This window comes from Ovis canadensis, chromosome 13 (genome assembly GCF_042477335.2).
Source record: "Ovis canadensis isolate MfBH-ARS-UI-01 breed Bighorn chromosome 13, ARS-UI_OviCan_v2, whole genome shotgun sequence".
Taxonomy (NCBI): Eukaryota; Metazoa; Chordata; class Mammalia; order Artiodactyla; family Bovidae; genus Ovis; species Ovis canadensis.
This window is the reverse complement of record NC_091257.1, coordinates 39,756,616-39,776,800: the sequence shown is the minus strand read 5'-3', so window position 1 is coordinate 39,776,800 and position 20,185 is coordinate 39,756,616. Positions and strand designations below refer to the sequence as shown.

Sequence of the window (20,185 nt, the reverse complement as noted above, 5' to 3'; positions counted from 1 at the left end):
GCCCCGAGAGGGCAAATATGAGAGCCTTTCAAAGGGAAGACACTACAGAATTTTGTCAAAAAATCCACTGAGCTCCAGACCGGATCTTTCTCCCCACAGCCCATCTCCAGCAGCAGATCTCAAGAGTTACCACTCGCGTCCTTCCCCCTCCCTGCCCCACCCCCTCTTCTCGTGACTGTGGCCATAACCTTCTGTGGTTCTTCTCTAGTTCTTCAGGGGGTCACACAATATGGATGGGTGGCATAGGAGCTTAGTGACTTGCTCAACGAACTGGCACAGCTAGGACCTCAGTGGAAACGAGAATCTAGGTCTCTGGGGGGCAGGGGTGGCGGTGGGGGGTAGGGCACTGGGTACTCCTGCCTTCCCTGCTACACCACCTGCAGTTCTTCGTACCTTCATCCTTCTCTATTGAGTCACCGAGACATTCTCATTTTTTCATTCGCATATCTGATATGTCGTCATCCTTTCATTCTGGGTGAGCTCCATGCCCGCTCCACGATATTGGACCTTATCACTGCCGCCTGGGCATGGCAACCATGTGCAGGCAAGCACCGAGGCTTTCCACACGTTCCCTTCTAGGTAGCACTAAAAAACTAACCTTTGAACTTTGCTTTTCATTCCAGTTGTGGAATGAAAGCAAAGTGCCCTGTGTCTGCCATTCCAAGCTTTCTGCCGGGTGTTCAAGGTCCAGCACAATCTGACTCCCCTTTGTTTAACCCCACTGCCCTCCCCCTTCTCCAAACAGCACCCCCACCTCTCAGACTGGCTTATCCACTGACTCACCAGGGAGCCACCTCCATTCTTGTTGCATCACTGCCTCTCCTGGCCACCCTCCTCCATCAGAATGCCTCCATGCCTTCATCAAATCATTCAAATCATAATCTGTCAATATCCTTGCCATAGATATCTGTTGAGTATCTACTGTGCTCTGGGCATTGAGGAAACAGATAATTAGGACAAGTTTACTGTCTCCAGGAGCCCTGAATCATTCCAAGAGACCCCAATTAACTTCTGGTCTCCTGTACAAAATCTTCCCTCTCTGAGATCTCCCACCACTCTGAATATAAGCTTTTGCATGACATTCCACCATTTCTGAATGTGTCTCACAAGACAAAAGTCCCCCCACCAAACAATAATTCTTCGACAAATAGGGTTTGGGAATACTGCCCATTTCATTCCTCACCCACCTACTCCCAAATCTCCAACCTGAGAGTCACAATTCAGCATATTGAAAGATCTGACCAGTCCTGCAATGTAGAAATTAACTTTGGTTAACTAAGAATGTCCTCAAATTAGTAACTTTCTCCCCAAACAGCTATTAACCGCCTGGGGATCTAGGATTCTCTAGAACATACCTTTACAAAACACTGGTCTTGATCATTGCTATTGAAAATGTCCACTGTCTGTGCCACCCTAATGGTACTGGCCTTGACTTTCCCACCAGAGTGCTCTCCTTGATAAGAATGCATTAAGCTGCTACAGTAGAGATATATCACCTCATCTATCAGCACCCCAACATTATCTGTCTCAATTCTATGGTTCAGAAAAAGCCTCAGGGAAATGGACCGACTTGCCTCCTGCCACACAGCTGGGTGTGCTAGTGTATGTTAATTCACTCATATTGGGCCCAAACATTGGTACTCTGTCTACTAACATGACATATGCTAGACAGGGCAGGTACTGTGTTTTGTATTTTTTGATATATTACTTTGTGTTTTTTATATGATGCTGAACTCATAGTGTGGGACCATGATAAGTAACCATTTGACTGAACTAATCCAAGAAAATGCTGCAGGGGAAGGGTGAGTAATGATGAAGAATTAAGCTCGACGACTGAGGAGACTCGGGACAACTCAGACAACTGCAATTTAAGGTCGCATTGATGTGCTGGACTAAATCACACCAGTCTCTTTTGGGGTTTTCTGCTTGCTTTTTAGAACGAATAAAGACTTCATCTGTTATTTATTGTTTTGGCTATGTTGAAGCTCCCCAACCAAGGACTGAACCTGTGCCCCCTTCATGGAAGCACAGTCCTAACCACAGAACCACCAGGGAAGTCCCGCCAGTCTTTCGCGGATTCCTCAATGCCCGAATCTCGATCTAATTGCAATGAAAATGCAATTTTCGAAAATGCAATTTTCAAAAGTGCAACCGAGTTTGCTCTCGGTTTGACTGAATGCCACTTTCCAGGTGACTCCTGCCACTATGCAGTTCTGCTTTGCTTTTTGACTCCCCTCACCTTTCCGACCTACTCCCAGGTACCCATCAACAGATTTTCCAGTAGAATCTTATTTTTATTCCCTTTTTTTTTTTTCCGGCAGAGCCCTTTTTAATATAGCACTGTTCTCAAAACGTGTTCTCCTGCTCTTCCGCACAACACTAATTAAAATGAAAGCTAATGCAGGGGTTGGTGGCACCCAATTAAACATTCACAGTCGTGAGCTGCAAATGATCTCCATTCAGGATCCTCCTCTTTTTCTGTATCCTATATGATCAATGTCAAGTTTGCAAGGAAAGACTGCACCCCCTCGAATCTAGTCTTTCTTTACTGAGATCCCACAATGTGTCCTACGATGTAATATCCCAAATCTGCTGAAATGCAACTCCCCCCCCCAATCTCACCCTCTAAGCCACAATGCAAATTATCAGTCTTCTGGGAAATACTTCTAGGCCAGTCCCTTCATCTGCTCCCTGGAGAAGCATCATCTGCTAAGTATTAGACTGCTCTTTCTATTTCTTTTGTTTTTACTGTTGTTTTCCATCATGCTCAAATTTAGATGACTACTGTTTCCCTTTGATATATCCAGTATTATTTGAAATTTCTGAGAATGAGAAATTTTTTTTATACTGATGCTTTCAATCCTATCATATTCTTTATTCACAGGCTCTGGTAGGTTATTAAACACACACTCACACATACACTGATAGACAAATAATGTAGCTTCTAAATGAAACGTGCGATTCCGTTATGACACACGCTCCCGTCAATCAGTGGGGCTGCTCCAGGAAAAATCACATTTTCTCAATTTTAATCTTTCTCAGATATACACCACTTTTCTTCCCCCTAAATTTCTTTTCTTCCCCGAATTATTAAAGGCTGATCTAATCAGGAGGCTGGCATTTCAGCCAATATGGTGTGTGTGCATGCTCAGTCATGTCCAACTCTTGTGACTCCATGGACTACAGCCCGCCAGGCTCCACTGCCCATGGAGCGGAATACTAGAGTGAGTTGCCATTTCCTCCTCCAGGGAATCTTTCCAACCCAGGAATCAAACCTGCATCTCCCACATTGAGAAGTGGGTTCTTAACCACTTTGCCACTTGGGACTCAGCCAATATGCGATGGCCACTACATTTCTTACCTACTGATGCTGGGCAAACTGGTCCCCCCATTCCAGTCCTTCCTTATTTCAACATTTATTTATTTGGCTGTGTCAAGTCTTAGTTGCAGCACGTGGGCTCTGCACTATGGCTCACACACTTCTCTCTAGTTGTGGTAAGCTGGTTTAGTTGCATGGAGACATGTGGGGTCTTAGTTCACTGACCAGGGATCAAACCTGTGTCCCCTGCATTGGAAGATGAATTCTTAACCACTGGACCACCAGGGAAGCCTCAGTCCTCCCTTATTTTTTTGGTGTTTTAGAGTATCTTTGGATTCCATCACCCATCAGAAAGATGAGATAATCTGGAGGTCAAGAGCAAGGGCCTCACATCCAGGTAACAAGATCAAGCCCTGGTGCTACTCCTCACTTGCTGTGTCACTCTGGATGAGATCTAAAGGCTCTGTGTCATTAAGCACAGTTCATAATAAATAGTGCCTACCCCACAGGGTTCTGGGGAGGATGGAATATACCCATATGTGTAAACAGCAAGTATCACAATTTTAGTGCTGCCAATAATATGTAGTCCTTGTAGTCTTCTCCACTTTTCCACCACTGTAAATAATAGCTGAGAAAACAGTGCTAAAAAAAAAGAAAAGCTGAACATTTAACTAAGATTCTCCACCTTCATGGCAGCCCATGGAGAGGTTTCTATTTCTTCCTCCTTCCTACTGTGACTTGGTTTTATTGTTTGCTATGCATACACTGCATTAGATTTCTTTTTTTAAATGTCTTTATTGAATGTTGCCATATTGTTTCCGTTTTATGTTTCAGGTTTCGGCTGTGAGGCACCGGTGGGATCTTGGCTGCCTGACCAGGGATCTAACCCCTTGGTGGATCTAACCTCCTGCATTGGAAGGTGAAGTCCAACCCTTTGGACCACCAGGGAAATCTCTGTATTCGACTTCTTAACTGCCAAGATGTTGTTTCCTTTTTCCTTAAGGTTGAGGTAAGAAATTGGTCTGTAAACCCTGAATCAGTCATTAGTTCAAAAAGCTAAATATGTTTTTGCTGCTAAACATGGCTATTCCACCAGCATTTTCCACTTTGGATTAGAAAAAATTAATAGTGCTAAAGATGAAATTCTTAGCAGGGGGTCTATTTCCTTTACTATAACTTATAAGCTTTTCATTTTTGTAACATATATAAGGTAGTGGAGGACAGAGAAGCCTGGCGTGCTGCAGTACACGGGGTCGCAAAGAGTCAGACACATTTAGCGACTGAACAACAAAACAAAACTGTATAAAATCCATCCCTCCACAACACAAACCTTTTACCAGATCTTCACTGTGGCCCAAGGCCTCCATTAACTGAACGGTCTACGGTCTTAGCACATCTTTAGTTCCAATTAGCCTACCTTCCAGGCTTTGCTGATATACTGATCCATGAATGTCAATGCCTGTTTGTGAATTTCAAACACTTTCACATACCTAGGTTGATTAGGGTTAAGATAAAGATGACAGACAAAAATTTGATAAATTTGGGGTTTTCCATATATGACAAAGGGACTACTTGTATTCTCGAAGGTCTAGACTGATCCCCTGAAATCCATGGCATGAGGCATGATCCAGTGTGACGGAAGTTCTTCTGTGACACTTAATCAAAAATAAGTCAAAAGATGTCATTACATGGGGATTAGGAAGTACAAATCATTATGGTTAAAATGAGCTACAAGGATATACTGTACAACCAATGCAGTCAATATGTTACAATAACTAAAAATGGCATACATAACCTTTAGAAACTGTGAATCACTACCTTTTATACCTGTAAAACATATTATTGTACATCGGGACTTCCCTGGCAGAGTGGTTAGGACTCCTCATGCTTTCAGTGCAGAGGGCATAGGTTCAATCCCTAGTCAAGGAACTAGGATCCCACAAGTCATATGGTGTGACCAAAAATACATATATATATATGGGCTTCCCTTGTGGCTCAGCTGGTAAAGAATCCGCCTGCAATGCAGGAGACCTGGGTTCAATCCCTGGGCTGGGAAGATCCCCTGAAGAAAGGAAAGGTCTACCCACTCCAGTATTCTGGCCTGGAGAATTCCACAGACTGAGTCGGACTGAACGACTTTCACTTTATATGTATATATATGGTACAACATGTATATTTTTTAAAAAAGATGCCGTTGCAGGTAGATGTAAATATATGTTAATATTTTAAAATCACACATAAATATAATGGATGCATTGTACAGATAGGTATAAAGTTCTATGTATCAATACAACAAAGTTGATAAAAACCACTCATTACATTTGGGAAAGCTGGGAGGGATTTCTCTCTTAAACTAGACTCCACAGCCAAAATCTGGATAAACCCAACATCCCTGTAGGTGTCTGATTGAAGATGCAAAAGTGAAGGGAAATGACAGATGCTACTTTGGGGCCAACATATGTAAGAGCTGTGAGGAACCATTAGCTTTTTCTTTTCCTGTCATGATGACTTGGAATCCACATGTTATGACGGCATCACCACACCATGGATGTGGCCTAAATCACAAAGTCATCACAAACAACAGATTTTGTATGCATGAGAAATAAAACATTTTTGTGTCATGTCACAGAAAAACTTACAGGGTTTTCTTGTTATGTAGCATAATCAAGACCACCCTGATTAGTACATGAGTTGTAAGGTATACGTCTCCTATTGGCTCCTTTCTCACTTTAACTCCCATTTGAATGGGGCCAGCCAGCTACTGTAAAGCCGGCGTGCAGAGGAGAGAAGTCAACAGAGGCACCCTTGTCTGTGACCTGTGACATCCAATGCTTTCCCCATAATGATATGTTGCTTGCTTTGCCCTAAAACCATGTCACCCTCACTCTTCAGTCCGTGGCATCAACGCCTGAGAGGCACACACACAGCCTTTTAAATCACAGGCCTCCTGCAAGTGGAAATGTTCCGACCTGGCAACATTGCCTCCTCTCACCTACGAACTTTGCTTTTCATCCAAAAAACTTCCTCTGTTGAAGGTAAGGTCAGGATTATACAAATTGTTGGTAGCATACTTTCCTTTCAAAAAGCGATTTCACTTTCCATATTCTGTGCATACTAGGTCTTCACAAAAACATGACACGGATCCTGACATCTTCCTTTTTTTTTTTCCCAAAATGGAATTTTCTTCCCCTCTCTCTTTCCATTGTTAGTACCCATAATTGTTCTCAGTGAGTTACAAAGGAAGTGAGTAAAAATGCCTTCACTCTACTGCCTGGAAGTAGCACTCGCTTCTTAAGACCTGCTCCTCTGATTCAAGGAAAGACACAGTTAAGACTCCTCTTGTCTTCCAGATTTAACTGTAATGGAATTTTCCATGATTCTTAACAAAATCAATTACATACCATCTGAAAAGGAGATATCCGTCAAAGGAATGGATATTTTTAACTGACATATATATAGTTGATTTACAATATTGTGTTAATATTTGGTGTATAGCAAAGTGATTCAGTTTTATATTTTTTCTATTATTTTCCATTATAGGTTATTTCAAGATATTGAATATAATTCTCTGTGCTATACAGTAAATCTTTGTTGCTTATCTACTTTACATACAGTAGCTTTTGTATGTTAATCCCATACTCCTAACTTATCCCTTCCCTCTTTCCCTGGTAACCAAAAGTTTGTTCTCTATGTCTGTGGGTCTGTTTCTGTCTTGTATATAGAATTGTTTGCATTATTTTTTTTATTTCACACATAAGTGATATTATATGATATCTGCCTTCCTCTTGACTTACTTCACTCATTATGATAATCTCGAGGTCCATTCAAGCTGCTGCAATCAGCATTATTTCCTTCTTTTTTACGGCTGAGGAACATTCTACTGTATATCTACACCACATCTTCTTAAACCAGTCACCTATTGATGAGGACTTTGGTTGTCTCCATGTCTTAGTTACTATAAACAGTGTTGCTATGAATACTCGGGTGCACGTATCTTTGCAAATTAAGAATTTTCATCTTTTCCAGATGTATGCCCAGGAAGGGGACTGCTGGATCACATGGTAGCTCTACTTTTAGTTTTTTAAGGAACTTCCATACTATTTTCCATAGTGGAGGGATGGATAACATTGCGCTTGAACCAAAGTCTGTAGTTCAGGTTCCACAGTACAGCTCCTCATCAATGAATAAAGTTCTTTAGAGGTTGTTAAAAAAAAAATGGCTAGAATGAACCAGAACTTGAGATGCTTCTGAGTAAACAGGCTGACAGATATTTTCTTTTTCTTCACTTCCATTGTTGGCAGCATAGTTACATTCCGGCTTCAGACACACTGGACTACAGCAGACATTGGTAAGCAGCACCAGACCCACTGGGTACCGAGAACATAGGTCTAGTACCACTTCCATGCAGACACTACAGCCACTAGTGAGACTCGTTTAGCTGCTCAGTCGTGTCTGACTATTCGCGACCCCACGGACTGCAGCATGCCAGCCTTCCCTGTCCATCACCATCTCCCGGAGTTTGCTCAAATTCATGTCCATTGAGTTGGTGATGTCATCCAGCCATCTCATCCTCTGTTGTACCCTTCTCCCCCTGCCTTCAGTCTTCAGTGAGATCTGAGGGACACTCAGAAAGCAACAGGCCTGACAAAATGCTTCCTGGTATTAAGGACCCCATTTCAGATAGTCTCACTGTTCATGTTCTTATCTCCTTATTTTAACTCTCCACAATGCTCATGTTAAAGGAAAATAACCTTTATAATTTGCTCACTCTTTATTCCGAATGGAAGAATACAACAGACTTATAGGTTAAAATGTACAATAGTCCCGCAGAGCAGACTGGGATACCAGATTCTGGGATACCAGAATCCAAGGATGCTCAAGTCTCTTATATAAAAAGGGGTACTTAGGACATAATCCATGCACACCCTCCATACACTGTGAATCATCTCTAGGTCACTTGCAATACCAATACAATAGACATGCTATATAAAAAGTTGTAAATACGAAGGAAAGGCTATATAAATAGTTGCCGGAACTCAGCAAATTTAAGTTTTCCTTTTTTGGAATATTTCTTTCCCAATATTTTCTATCTTGGTTGAATCCAAGGATGCAAAACTCCCAAATAAGGAGGGCCAACTGTGTTCCTCTTTTCTCCTAAGATTTGATCATGTTAGATATAAGAATACACAAACTAATCTTAACCACAGAGCAGGCACTCTTTACCTAGTTAAATAGAAATTCTGTGGGTAACTGGAAATAAGGGCAAAAAAACTCTTTTCAGAATGGTTTCTCAGACTAGGAGTGGACAGCCGGATTCTGCAAGTGTGAGGCCAGCTGGATATCTGTTTCTTCCCTAGAGAAGACGTGAAGGAAGGGCATTTCCAAACTGCAGCCTGACACAGTGACCATGACTATGGGCAATGGCTAAACTGCAGGCCTTCCTGAACTCAGAGCTATTTTGCATAAGTAACTTTCCTCCCAGGTAAAACATGTACAGGAATCTATTTTCTGTGGTTATCTCATATGCTCGGGGATTGAATACAATTTATTTTTTAAAAGATGGAATGTCTCTATTACCTGATCCACTGTGAGCTACATAAGTTGTTATCAAAACTTTAGGAAAATTACAGGCAGAGGGAGAAAACACCAAGGTCAACAATGGAGAGCTCACAGACTTGAGAAATTTGCTTGACCTGCTGGCTTCTTGACTGGAGGGAAATTACTTAGCCTTCCTTTAGCTTCTTAGCCTCAATCCCTTCTGATCTCAAACTGCCATCAATCTCTTAAGCCTTGGATTCCCCACTCCTCTCTATGTTTACCAAACAAATGGTACCTATCACATTCCAATTGTATTAGAAATATTCACCTTATTCATTTAACAAAAATTGATTGTGCCTAATTGCGGTTGTGTACTCCCTTAAATGCTGACTGTGCAAAGGTGATTCAGACAAGGCTCTTCAAAAGCATATTGTAGATGGGAGAACAAAACATAAAGAAAAGCACAATGAAGGTATGATTAGATGCTACAATACAGGTACTGCAGGATGCTATGAGCACCTCGGCAGGTGTGACACCGGGCTGGATTTGGAAGGATTAATCTCTGTCCATGAATGCCTTATTTCTTTTGCTGACTTGGAGGCAGGGGCCAAGCCTCATCGTCTGTATTTCTCACAATGCCTTTTCCATGGTAGGTGCCAGATAAATTATACATGGGATGAATAAGTGAAAGAAATCCAAATTTGAAGCTCTTGATAAAGGAAAAATACATTCAGGTTTCAGAAATATAACAAAATCGTGTTCTGACAAATGGGAAAAATTACTTCAAGTACTCAAATATGTGTTGGTAGAAAACTGAAATGACTTTAAACACTAATTTGAAAATAAGAGCCTCTGAGCCTCTTCTTTTGGTCACCAGGAATCAGAATATTGTAATGATGGGACCTCTCTGGTGGTCCACTGCCTAAGACACCGTGCTCCCACCGTGCTCCCACCGTGCTCCCACCGTGCTCCCACCGTGCTCCCACCATGCACCAATGCAGGGGGCCTGGGTTCGATCCCTGGTCAGGGAACCAGATCTCACAAGCTGCAATTAAAGATCCCTCGTGCCATAGCTAAGACCCAGCATAGCTAAAAAAGTAAATAAAAATATTTTTAAAAAGAATACTGTAATGCTAAGAGTTGCCACTGAAACAGGAAGAAAATTCATTTCCTTTCTCAATACTCCATGATACAGGTATTATCTTTTCCTTGACTGGAACAGGAAGATTAAGTCATTAGCTTCAAATCTTTTAACCAGCACATGGTGAAGACTAGATTCCGACCCAGTCCTGCCTGACCCCAGAGCCACGCCCTTAGCTTCCAGGTGAGCAGCTTCACAGCCTGATTGCCCCCCAGGAGTGAGTCAATAAAAATTCTATTATGCAGATAAGCACTGCGCTGCAACGGGGACGTGTGCCGTTTTTTGGAGATCACAGAAAAGAGTAAAGAAAACTTTTTTGCCTTTCAGTCATTTAGACTAAAGAAAATTCTTGACTAACTTATTTTCAAAGACTCAAATATAAATTTCAACCATGAATCTTCCAAGGATTTGAATGCAAATGTCAAAACTATAAAGTGTTTCGCTCTCCGCCTGATGCTCTGCGATGACCTAGAGCAGTGGGATGGGGGCGGGGTTTAAAGGGAGGCTCAAGAGGGAAGGGGTATATGTATATCTATAGCTGATTCATGTTGTTATACAGCAGAAATTCATACACGACACTGTAAAGCAATAATTCTCCAATTAAATAAAAACACAAGGTGTGCTCTGATTCTCAAGTTGGACACCAAGGAGTTAGAACCTGGATTCCCTTAGCACCGAGACATTTCTTGAAAGGTGCTGGATAGATCATTTTCATCCTGTTATTCTTGATTTCTTTCATTGGCACTCTTCTCACTAAGGCCGCTTTTCTGGAAAGCAACTAAGGAAACAGCCACCCCAAGCGTGTGTCGTGTTTATAACCTCCATATCTGGAAAGTCCATCAGACTTGTGATATTTGCCTTTCTCCTTGAGGCTGGTCATGTGATCTTCCTGTAAAGGAAGCCTGGACTAATCCCCAGTCAGAAGATCTGGGAGGAACAAAGGGTGTCTTGGAGAAGAAGATAGGAGAGAGGAAATGGGCGATAGGAGGAAAAGAATGGAAAGGACAGAAGGTGAAGTGCTGTCTAGAGGAACTTCCTAAATCATCACCTATGCTTATCTCTAATGTTTACAATGCTGATTAAGGTTCCTTTGCAACTCAGCAGCAGAAGGAAAAATATATGCACAGATCTAAGCATGGAAAACAGACGGTCAGCTTGGAAAATACAAGAACTCATCCTGAAGAACCCAGCAAAGGGGCAGCTGACCATCTGAGACCAGACTACGATATGACAGAGATTCAAGAGACAGGAGGTTGGAGCCTGAGGCCACTCGGCCAAATTCAGTACTCCCCATCTTCTGACACCATCCCATCGCCCTTGACAACCTTCTGGTTAGTTTTATGTAATAACTTTTTCCCCAAAGCCATAATCATCATGGTAGGAGGGAGAATTATGACATCACAAATAACAATAGTATAGTAATAACTGAAATTTTTTTAATGAAAAATATACCATTTTCACAGGATAATTTCTATATTTCTCAGCAAAACAATACATTTTAATTTAAAAAATATATATCAGCCTGCCTCACTCAACACATAACCAACTTTCTAGCCTCCTTTACCCAGGCTCCCATCCCTACAGTCTCAGACGCAACACACCCCCTCACCATGTCCCTTATACAGCATACACAGACCACACTGCCTGCTCTACAGGAAATGGTCTTCAACTTACAGACCAGAGGAATAAACTAGGATTCAGACTTCACTGAAGTCAAATTCCAGCTTTTCCTCAGCAAACTGTGTAACTCTAACTGCCCTGAGTTTCCTCAATCTGAACAGCACTGGATAAAGCATGATGCCTCACATATTAGGACACAGACAGAGGCACAAATTCTATTAATTAAATGGACAGTGACCCAACTATCAGTAGAAAATAGGGATACTTTTATTTTTAGTCAATTATATCTCAATAAAACTGGGGGAGGGAGGTTACACAACTGATAAATAGAAATAAAAGAAAATAGGGGCATTCTCTACACACACTTGAAATGAAGACAGCCATCCTTTTCTTAGTGAAGAATTCATCTGCTCCTCTCCATATCAATCTAGATTCTTCTTTCTCTTCTTCTGGGCCTGCTGCCTCTTGGGATGTTAACATGTCAACATACAGTTCATAAGGCATATTTCACATGTTTTAGGCACTCTGTCTGATAAAGATTTCATAAGAGAGAAGGTTTCATTTAAAGGATCAAACAAACTGAGCTTAAAGCATAAAGAATTGAGGCCAACGCCAATCACCATTCCCATAGATAACAAAAAGCTGAGTTAGACATCACTTTCGTAACTAACTGGCAGGAGAGCAAACTTAAAAACACAGAACTTGTCTCTACCTGGAGTGTTAAAATCAATACCTGCCTGCTCTCGTCCCTGACCACAAGTATTGCTAAATGTTCTCCACTTCCATCACCGTGGTCTCCATCCTCAGATGGAGACACCGATCTCTGGGCTACAAAGGAGGCCGGCCTCCCATCTCCTGTGACCCTAAACCCATACTGTCCCCTGAAAAGTAACTGCACACAGTCAAGAAACAAAAACACCCTGAGCCACTGTCGAGGGGTAGCTGTGTGGCTGTCAAGATAACCTGAGAAAGCAGGTAGCTGCTGACAGCAGAAAGCCAAGCGTGCAGAAGGAAAACATGTCTGAGAAGAAAAAAGAACAGAAAACAAGACCCTAACGTCAGCTTCTTGAGGTAAAGGGGTTTGTCACAAGACTATCCCTCTGTGTGCTCTGTTTTAGCCTGAAAATGTATTTATATTCATTCACTCATACACTCATTCCTTCACTGTGCCAAGCACTCAGTGATTAAGGGGGCAGACATTAGCTGATTCCATGCTTTACTCAGTTAAGATACACTTCTGCGTTGCCTGCATTTTAGATATATTTGTGGTTGAACCTGGGACGTTCTTACAGGGGAACTGCATATTCTCTGGTCTCTCTTCTCTCACTTTCTGTTCTCTTACTGTTGTTGCTGAAGAAGGCTGAGCCTTCAGGTTGAATCTTTTCTGCAATCTGCCTCCTCTCCCCAAGCTAACAGAGAGATCTGGGACAATCCAGCAGTGGGCACAATCCACTCAACTGTTTTTTTCCCCCTTTAACCGGAAGGTCACTGTGCTTTCCCTCATGTTCATTAAAGAATGAGCTTTGCACAGGGAGGGAGAATCAGATGAAGGCGGTCAAAAGGCATCAACTTCCAGTTAGAAATAAGTACAAGGGACATAAAGTAACCACGACAAATATAACAGGACTACTGTATGTTACACAGAAAGCTGTGAGGAGAGGAAATCTTAAGAGTGCTCATCATGGGGAAAAAAAGTTGTTTATTTCTTTCATCTCATATCTAAATGAGATGATGGATGTTCACTAAATTTCCTGTGATAATCATTTTAGGATGAATATAAATAAAATCATTATTCTGCATACTTTAAACATACCGTGCTGTAGGCCAATTATATCTCAATAAAATTGGGAGAAAACAGAATGAAAAAAAAAAAAAAAACGAAGAATGAGCGTGGCAGAGTGAAAATGGCAGGATATTCGCACCTGGTCTCTCAGCCTCTCCTGGTGGCCCATGATGGCGGTGGCATGATGTGGATACTTCTGCTTCAGATGTTCCAGGAAAGCTTCTCTCTTTCGGTCCATCTCCGATGTTTGCATTCCCAGGATTTCTTTGGAACTTCGAGGCCCACCTAGAGTGTGTCTCCTCGGGATGTTACGGGAAGGTTTGGAAGCTGAAACACGGCTGTTCCCATTAGAAAGGCGCTCCTTGGTTCTGCGACATTCTGCATCTTCTAAGGATGTCACCTGCAGGTTGCTCTTTCCTTGTTCTGAGAAACAGAAAAGATACAGCTCACAACTAAAGATTTCACACTAGAAATCTCATTTACAGGACACTGAGTGCGTTTGTGGCAGCTGATAATGTATGAATGTAACTTAGCAGATGTGCGTGTGTGTGTGTGTGTGTGTGTGTGTGTGTGTGTGCGTGTGCGCATGCGCATGGGCATGTATCCACACAGCAGCAGGAAAGAGGGTAAATCAACAACTAAAAGAAATATGAAAAACTGCACTTTGGAAATAAAGATATTGCAGCAAAAAAGAAAAAGAAGAAAAAAACTCTACAATTTCTTTCCCTGAGGTTATTCAAAACCAAAACACCTGGTCAGACCAGTTGCTGGCAAGATCTCCTGGAGAAAGGAATGGCAACCCACTCCAGTATTCTTGCTTGGGAAGTCCCATGGACAGAGGAGCCCGGCGGGCTACAGTTCATGGAGTTGCAAAGAGTCGGACAGGGCTGAGTGACTAACAATCCAACACAACCTGGGTTACCCTTCACCCTCATCTGTAACTATGGAAAAGTTAACTTAAGTGATTATGATTATTTCTTTATTTTTAAACATAGTTTCATTCTAGTAACAGAACTTACAATTTTAAAATATGAAGGCAGGAATCCTTCCTTCAAGCCTAGATTAAGGACAAATGATGGGACCTCTCTTAGCTTCCCTGTTTTCACTTATAAATTAAGCATGGCTGAACTGGTATTAGATATACAAATTTAAATCTTAGTTCCCTGACCAGGCATCAAACCTATAACCCCTGCAACTGAAGCATGAAGTCTTAACCATTGTACTTACAGGGAAGTCTCTAGCTTTTTGTTTTTTAAATATTCATTATTATAAATATACTATGAATTATTTTTAAAAATAAATTTCCAATTTAAGAGGGTACTTGCTAATTATTTATCTTCAAAAGTTAAGTAAAGAAAACACATCCAATATTTAAGAGTTCTAGAGCTGAGTCTCAGAGAACTAACTTTTTTTTTTTTCAATCTTTATTGAATTTGTTATAGTATTGTTTCTGCTGTTTGTTTTGGATTTGGGGCCATGAGGCATGTGGGGATCTTAGCTTCCCGATCAGGGATAGAACCTGTACCCTCTGCACTGGAAGGTGAAATCCTAACCACTGGACCATCAGTGAAGTCCCAAGAACTAAAACTTGATGCCACTGACATAAACCAACAAGTGTTCAGAGTTCATACATAAACCAGCTCCTCTAAAGGCAGTGCCATCAACATGGTTTTTCTCTTCTTTACCTAGAAATACCTATACCTAGAACTGCAGGTACAGCACCTGTTGGTTAGACACAGAAAACATTGGAAACGTGGGCTCATTTCCCTTTTCCAGTTTTTCACCCCTAGATGAGTATTCTGGGAGTAATTCTTCTTGTTTACCCTTCACTTCTCATTACATGGCTAATTATAGCTTTTCCATCAGACCATCAGACACTGATGAGGAAAGAGAAGGAAAAAACAGTCCAATTAGTTCATTCTACTATTCATTAACTTCAACAGTACCTTTAGAAGGGGGAGAAGATAGAACTATTGGTTGAAAAGATATTGAAAAAAATAAATAAAAAGGCTCTGGGAGGTAGACGTAGAGAATGAACACGTGGGCATGGTGCAGGGGAAGGAGAGGGTGGAACGAACTGGGAGATTAGCACTGACATATATATATTACCATGTGTAAGACAGACAGCTAGTGGGAAGCTACTGTATCGCCAGGGAGTCCAGCCTGATGCTCTGTGATGACCCAGTGGGGTGGGATGGGGTGGGGGAGTGGGGTAGAAAGGAGGTCCAAGAGGGAGGGAATATATGTACACATACAGCTAACTCACTTGGTAGCATAGCAGAAACTAACACAACACCATAAAGCAATTATCCTCCAATAAACATTTTTTAAATAAATAAAATAAAAAGTCTGTCAGACCCAGAATGAAATGAGAGAAGCCCAAATCACTTCTGAAATCATGGAACCGACATCTGGAAGAATGGGTGGAAACTGTTTCCTTTTCCTCCAAAGATGACAGGAGAAATCGTCCACTGAAAATCGCCTTGAGCGTGGCAGTCCCTCAAGGGACACACAATTGCTGAGTGAAGTCTTTTCCAGGTAGGGAAGGGATGATGGTCAGAATTAAAAGCCCTGAGTTCTAGCCCTCCTCCACTCCTTACTATACATATGGTTTCAGTCAAGCCATCTACTGTCTCTCTGTTTTGATTCCCTACCTACAAAATGCAGAGCTCAATAATACTACCTGTGTTACCAGTACTGAGGACCAATAAGAAAACTGTGAGACGCTGACTGTCACTATTATGAGTTTTCATCCATGTGTTTTCTTTGGAATTTCCCTTAGCACCCAACCCACGCTAATCATTAGTTGCTGTCTGGTCGCTAAGTCATGTCCAACTCTTTTGTGATCACGGTGGACTGTAGCACCCCCGCCCCATACACACACACACCCCCAGCTCCTCTGTTCGTAAGATTTCCCAGGCAAGAGTACTAGAGTGGGTTGCCATTTCCTTCTCCAGGGGTTTTCCTGACCCGGGGACTGAACCCTCATCTCCTGCACTGGCAGGGTTCTTTACCACTGAGGCATCAGGGAAGCCCCAAAAAGTCATTAGTAAGGATTCAGTAAATACCTCTGAGTTGGGAAAAAAAAATAAAAGATTTGGGGAGATTAATTCCACTTATTTACTCTACCTTCTCATCACATAGGGGCTTCCCTGGTGGCTCAGCGGTATAGATCTGCCTGCCGCTGCAGGAGACGTGGGTTCAATCTCTGGGTAGGGAAGACCCCTGGAGAAGGAAATGGCAACCCACTCCTCTGGTGAGGGCTACCTCGTTTGTGGTCTCTTCTCTAATGACACAGAAGTAACAGGAGCTACTGAATAAAGACAGGTGCGGAAAATGTCCCATCTTCGGCTGGGAAATATGTGGGCAATCTGCAAAGATTTAAACTTATGCTTTTGAGTGTGTGCACATGAGTTTTTCATTAGTCAAATTTTTGTCTACTTGATACAACAGAGTTGACTTCTAAATGGATTTTTACAATTAAAATTTTTTTTTTTTTGGCTGTGCAGTGTGATACTCAGGATCTCAGTTCCCTGATCAGGAATCAAACCTGTGCCCTCTGCACTGGAATGGCACAATTCTAACCACTGGATCGCCAGGGAATTCCCTTGATTACTTGTGATATCATGAATATAATATATTTTAGAAGTTATTCCAGACAGCTAGATTAACTGGCAAAATGGAATCTCTGAAAAGGTGATTTCTTCACGTGGGCATAACACACAAATATACACATCCACCCAGGAGGACACACACTCATGTTCCTCAACTACCAACAAGGGCAGAAAGTTCTACTGGGCCTTGCTCTGCCACGTGAACTCACAAGAACTATCCCATTTCATCTCAGGATCCTCAGAAAAGGTCAAGACGGCCAGGACAACAGCCCCTTGGAGACTGAAAAGTTTTCCACGTTCTTTGAAATAAACTGGGAAAGGAGGAGGGAGGGAGAGAGTTGGAGTTCAGGGTCATCTGTCAACATCCACCTTGGAGCAGTCCCACCTCGCTGACCCTCCAACCACAACCCTCTTCACACTTGGCACTAAGGAGGTCATGTCCATCTTAGGCTGTGTGCTAAGTTGCTCAGTTGTGTTCCTCTCTTTGCAACCACATGGTCTGTAGCCGCCAGGCTCCTCTGTCCATGGGATTCTCCAGGCAAGAATACTAGACTGGGTTGCCATTTCCTTCTCCAGGGGGATCTTTCCAACCCAGGGATCAAACCCGTGTCTCTTACGTCTCCTGCACTGGCAGGTGGACTCTTTACCACTAGTGCCACCTGGGAAGCCCCCCACCTTAGGTTACTTTTCCATTTTTTACTGTCTCGTGGATTCTTCAAAAATGTCTCCGGGTGCTTACGGAGGTTTAATGCAATGTGCAGGATAGCAGAAACAGACAGCAGATGCACCAGTGGGTAAATGCACTGGCTTCTCATTGCCCTGGGGACCCACCCCTCCCTCAGCCTCGCCTGCCTGCCTGGCGGCTCACTGAGCTCTGGATCCTACCTGCTTGCAGGTCACCCTGCTCCACTTTGACAGCACCCGCAACAAACCAACCAATGCGGCTACCACACGAAGCTGAACAACCCAGCCGTAGGACTCCTACACAATGGGCTGTACAACATTCCCATTTACCGTGACCCTGGAGGGGTCATTGAAGCTTTTTCCTCTATGAGATGCAGTTCTTGGAAGCGATCGACTCCCACACCCGAGGCAGAGGACACGGCTCTCCCATTCCGGCCATTTGGGGAGAACGGGACCTTTCAGTGGAGGAGGAAAAAAGCAAAGGGGAGCGCAGAGGACGTGCAGTCACAACTCCACAGCCAGTGGAGTCACACCAACCCCACTGTCCACGCGGACACACGGCCCGAGGCTTAGAAACAGAAGCTCAGTTCTGGCCCTTGTCTGGAAGGCACTTCGGTGCTAACTTTTAAGCCTGGGTGTGTCGGGCTGTTTGCTATTCTGGGAATCTGTGTCAAACAAATAATGAAGCTGGAGTTTGAAGACGAGGTTTCCAGTTTTCCCCTTCCTGCCCCTCCCAGCCTCTGTCGGCCCAGAGCAACCCCTCCCACAAGGCAAAGAGCAAGATGGGAGCTTCCAGGGGAGAACGGTCCCCAGCAACCTTCCCTGGAGCAGGAGTGGGGATCGAGAGGACAGAGATGCCAGAGAGATACTCTTCCGAGTTTCAAAGGGCTTCTTGGCTGGGATGGAGACTTCTGGAAAGGAAAAGTAGAAAGTGGGGGGCTGGGGAGGGGCAGGGACCAGGCAGGCAGAGGACTATGGAAGATGGGTCACCCCAAGGAAGACACCCCCAGAGCAAATTACCCTGCAGGCAAGAGACCACAGGAGCTGCTGAGACTGGCTTCACGGCCCCCACTCAGGGTGCCGGGGCTGGGTCGGCTGACCTGCAACCCGGCCTGGCATTGTTCCTGCGTTTAATGCCTCTTGCCATTTGAGAGCCAAGAACAGGGCGGATGGCCTTCCTGAGATTTTACTCCTGGATCAGATTAGGAGGATCCTGTCCTCCCGGGGAAGGAGTCCCCCACTGCTTCATAGTGGCTCCTGGTCAGCTGTCTCTAAGGTGTCGTTTTCTAGACTGTGTTGGGATGCTCTCTTGCATTGGAGTATCATGGCGAGCTACAGTTTTGTCTGGCTGTAAAACGCATTCCAATCTACTATGGCATCAGTCACAGGTATGTCCGTGTATTTAAACCATTACATCCTTTTGTGCACACACGAGAAAATCACGTTTTTCAGTCCCCTTCATCTAGTTGGGGTCTTGTTCTAATTCCGCTCAATGCAATGTGGGAAGAAACTATATGGGCCACCTTTAGCCCTGGCCCCTGACCTCCTGAGTCCTCTTTCCTACCCTTTCTTCTTTCCCCTTTGGCCAGTTAAGTGCAAAACCTCCAGCAGAAACCTCCAAGACCCAGGGGAATTGTCATCATAACTAGACATCCTTTGGACGACTTGTGTCCCAGGGTCACCTGGAGGTAAACCACCGGGATCCACTTGTCCAGGAATGTCCACATTCCATTGTTCAAAGCAAAAATTAACCTTGATTATGCTAAACCACAGACATTACAGCAGTCAGGTCATCTGACTCCTATGTATCACATATTCTGTTGGGAAGCACAGAGTTCCTCCATTTTTTCCAGCTCCCTTGTTAATATCATAAAGATCACCACCAGAGACACACTGGCACAAAAATTAACAGCTGAAACCAGGCCATTATGTAGATTCCTCTAAAAAATCTTACAAAAGTAAATGAAAAAGGTTTTTGCTAGAGATTTTACACAAAATAGGAACAGCCCCTCCCCTATCCAGAAAAGCATTCTTGTCTCAATGGCTCGTTTGCTGATTGACTGATTTATTTTTTGCAAATATTTATTGAGTGCCTGCTCTGTACACTGAAAGGAGTTAGGAAGCGGAGTGCAGTGGTGATCAAAGCAGACTTAATTCCCTTCCCTCATAGGGGAGGCACATTATAACTAAGGAGGCAGACAACAAACAGATAATATGTAACATGAATGTCATAGCTATGGTTTTTCCAGTGGTCATGTATGAATGTGAGAGTTGGACTATAAAGAAAGCTGAGCACCGAAGAATCGATACTTTTGAACTGTGGTGTTGGAGAAGACTCTTGACAGTCCCCTGGACTGCAAGGAGATCCAACCAGTCCATCCTAAAGGAGATCAGTCCTGAATATTCATTGGAAGGACTGATGCTGAAGCTGAAACTCCAATACTTTGGCCATCTGTTGTGAAGAACTGACTCATTGGAAAAGACCC

The 20,185-nt window shown here is 43.1% G+C and overlaps 1 protein-coding gene across 24 annotated transcripts in view; it reads right to left on the bottom strand.

Moving 5' to 3' along the window:
* KIAA1217 (KIAA1217 ortholog) overlaps positions 1-20,185 on the bottom strand; it is an 817,826-nt gene that overhangs the window by 322,912 nt on the left and 474,729 nt on the right. For all 24 annotated transcript variants that reach the window (XM_069547449.1, XM_069547447.1, XM_069547448.1 and 21 more), the window contains one exon: positions 13,541-13,824. In XM_069547449.1, the coding sequence (XP_069403550.1) occupies positions 13,541-13,654 (114 nt within the window). In that variant the 5' untranslated portion in view covers positions 13,655-13,824. The remainder of the gene's footprint in view (positions 1-13,540; positions 13,825-20,185) is intronic.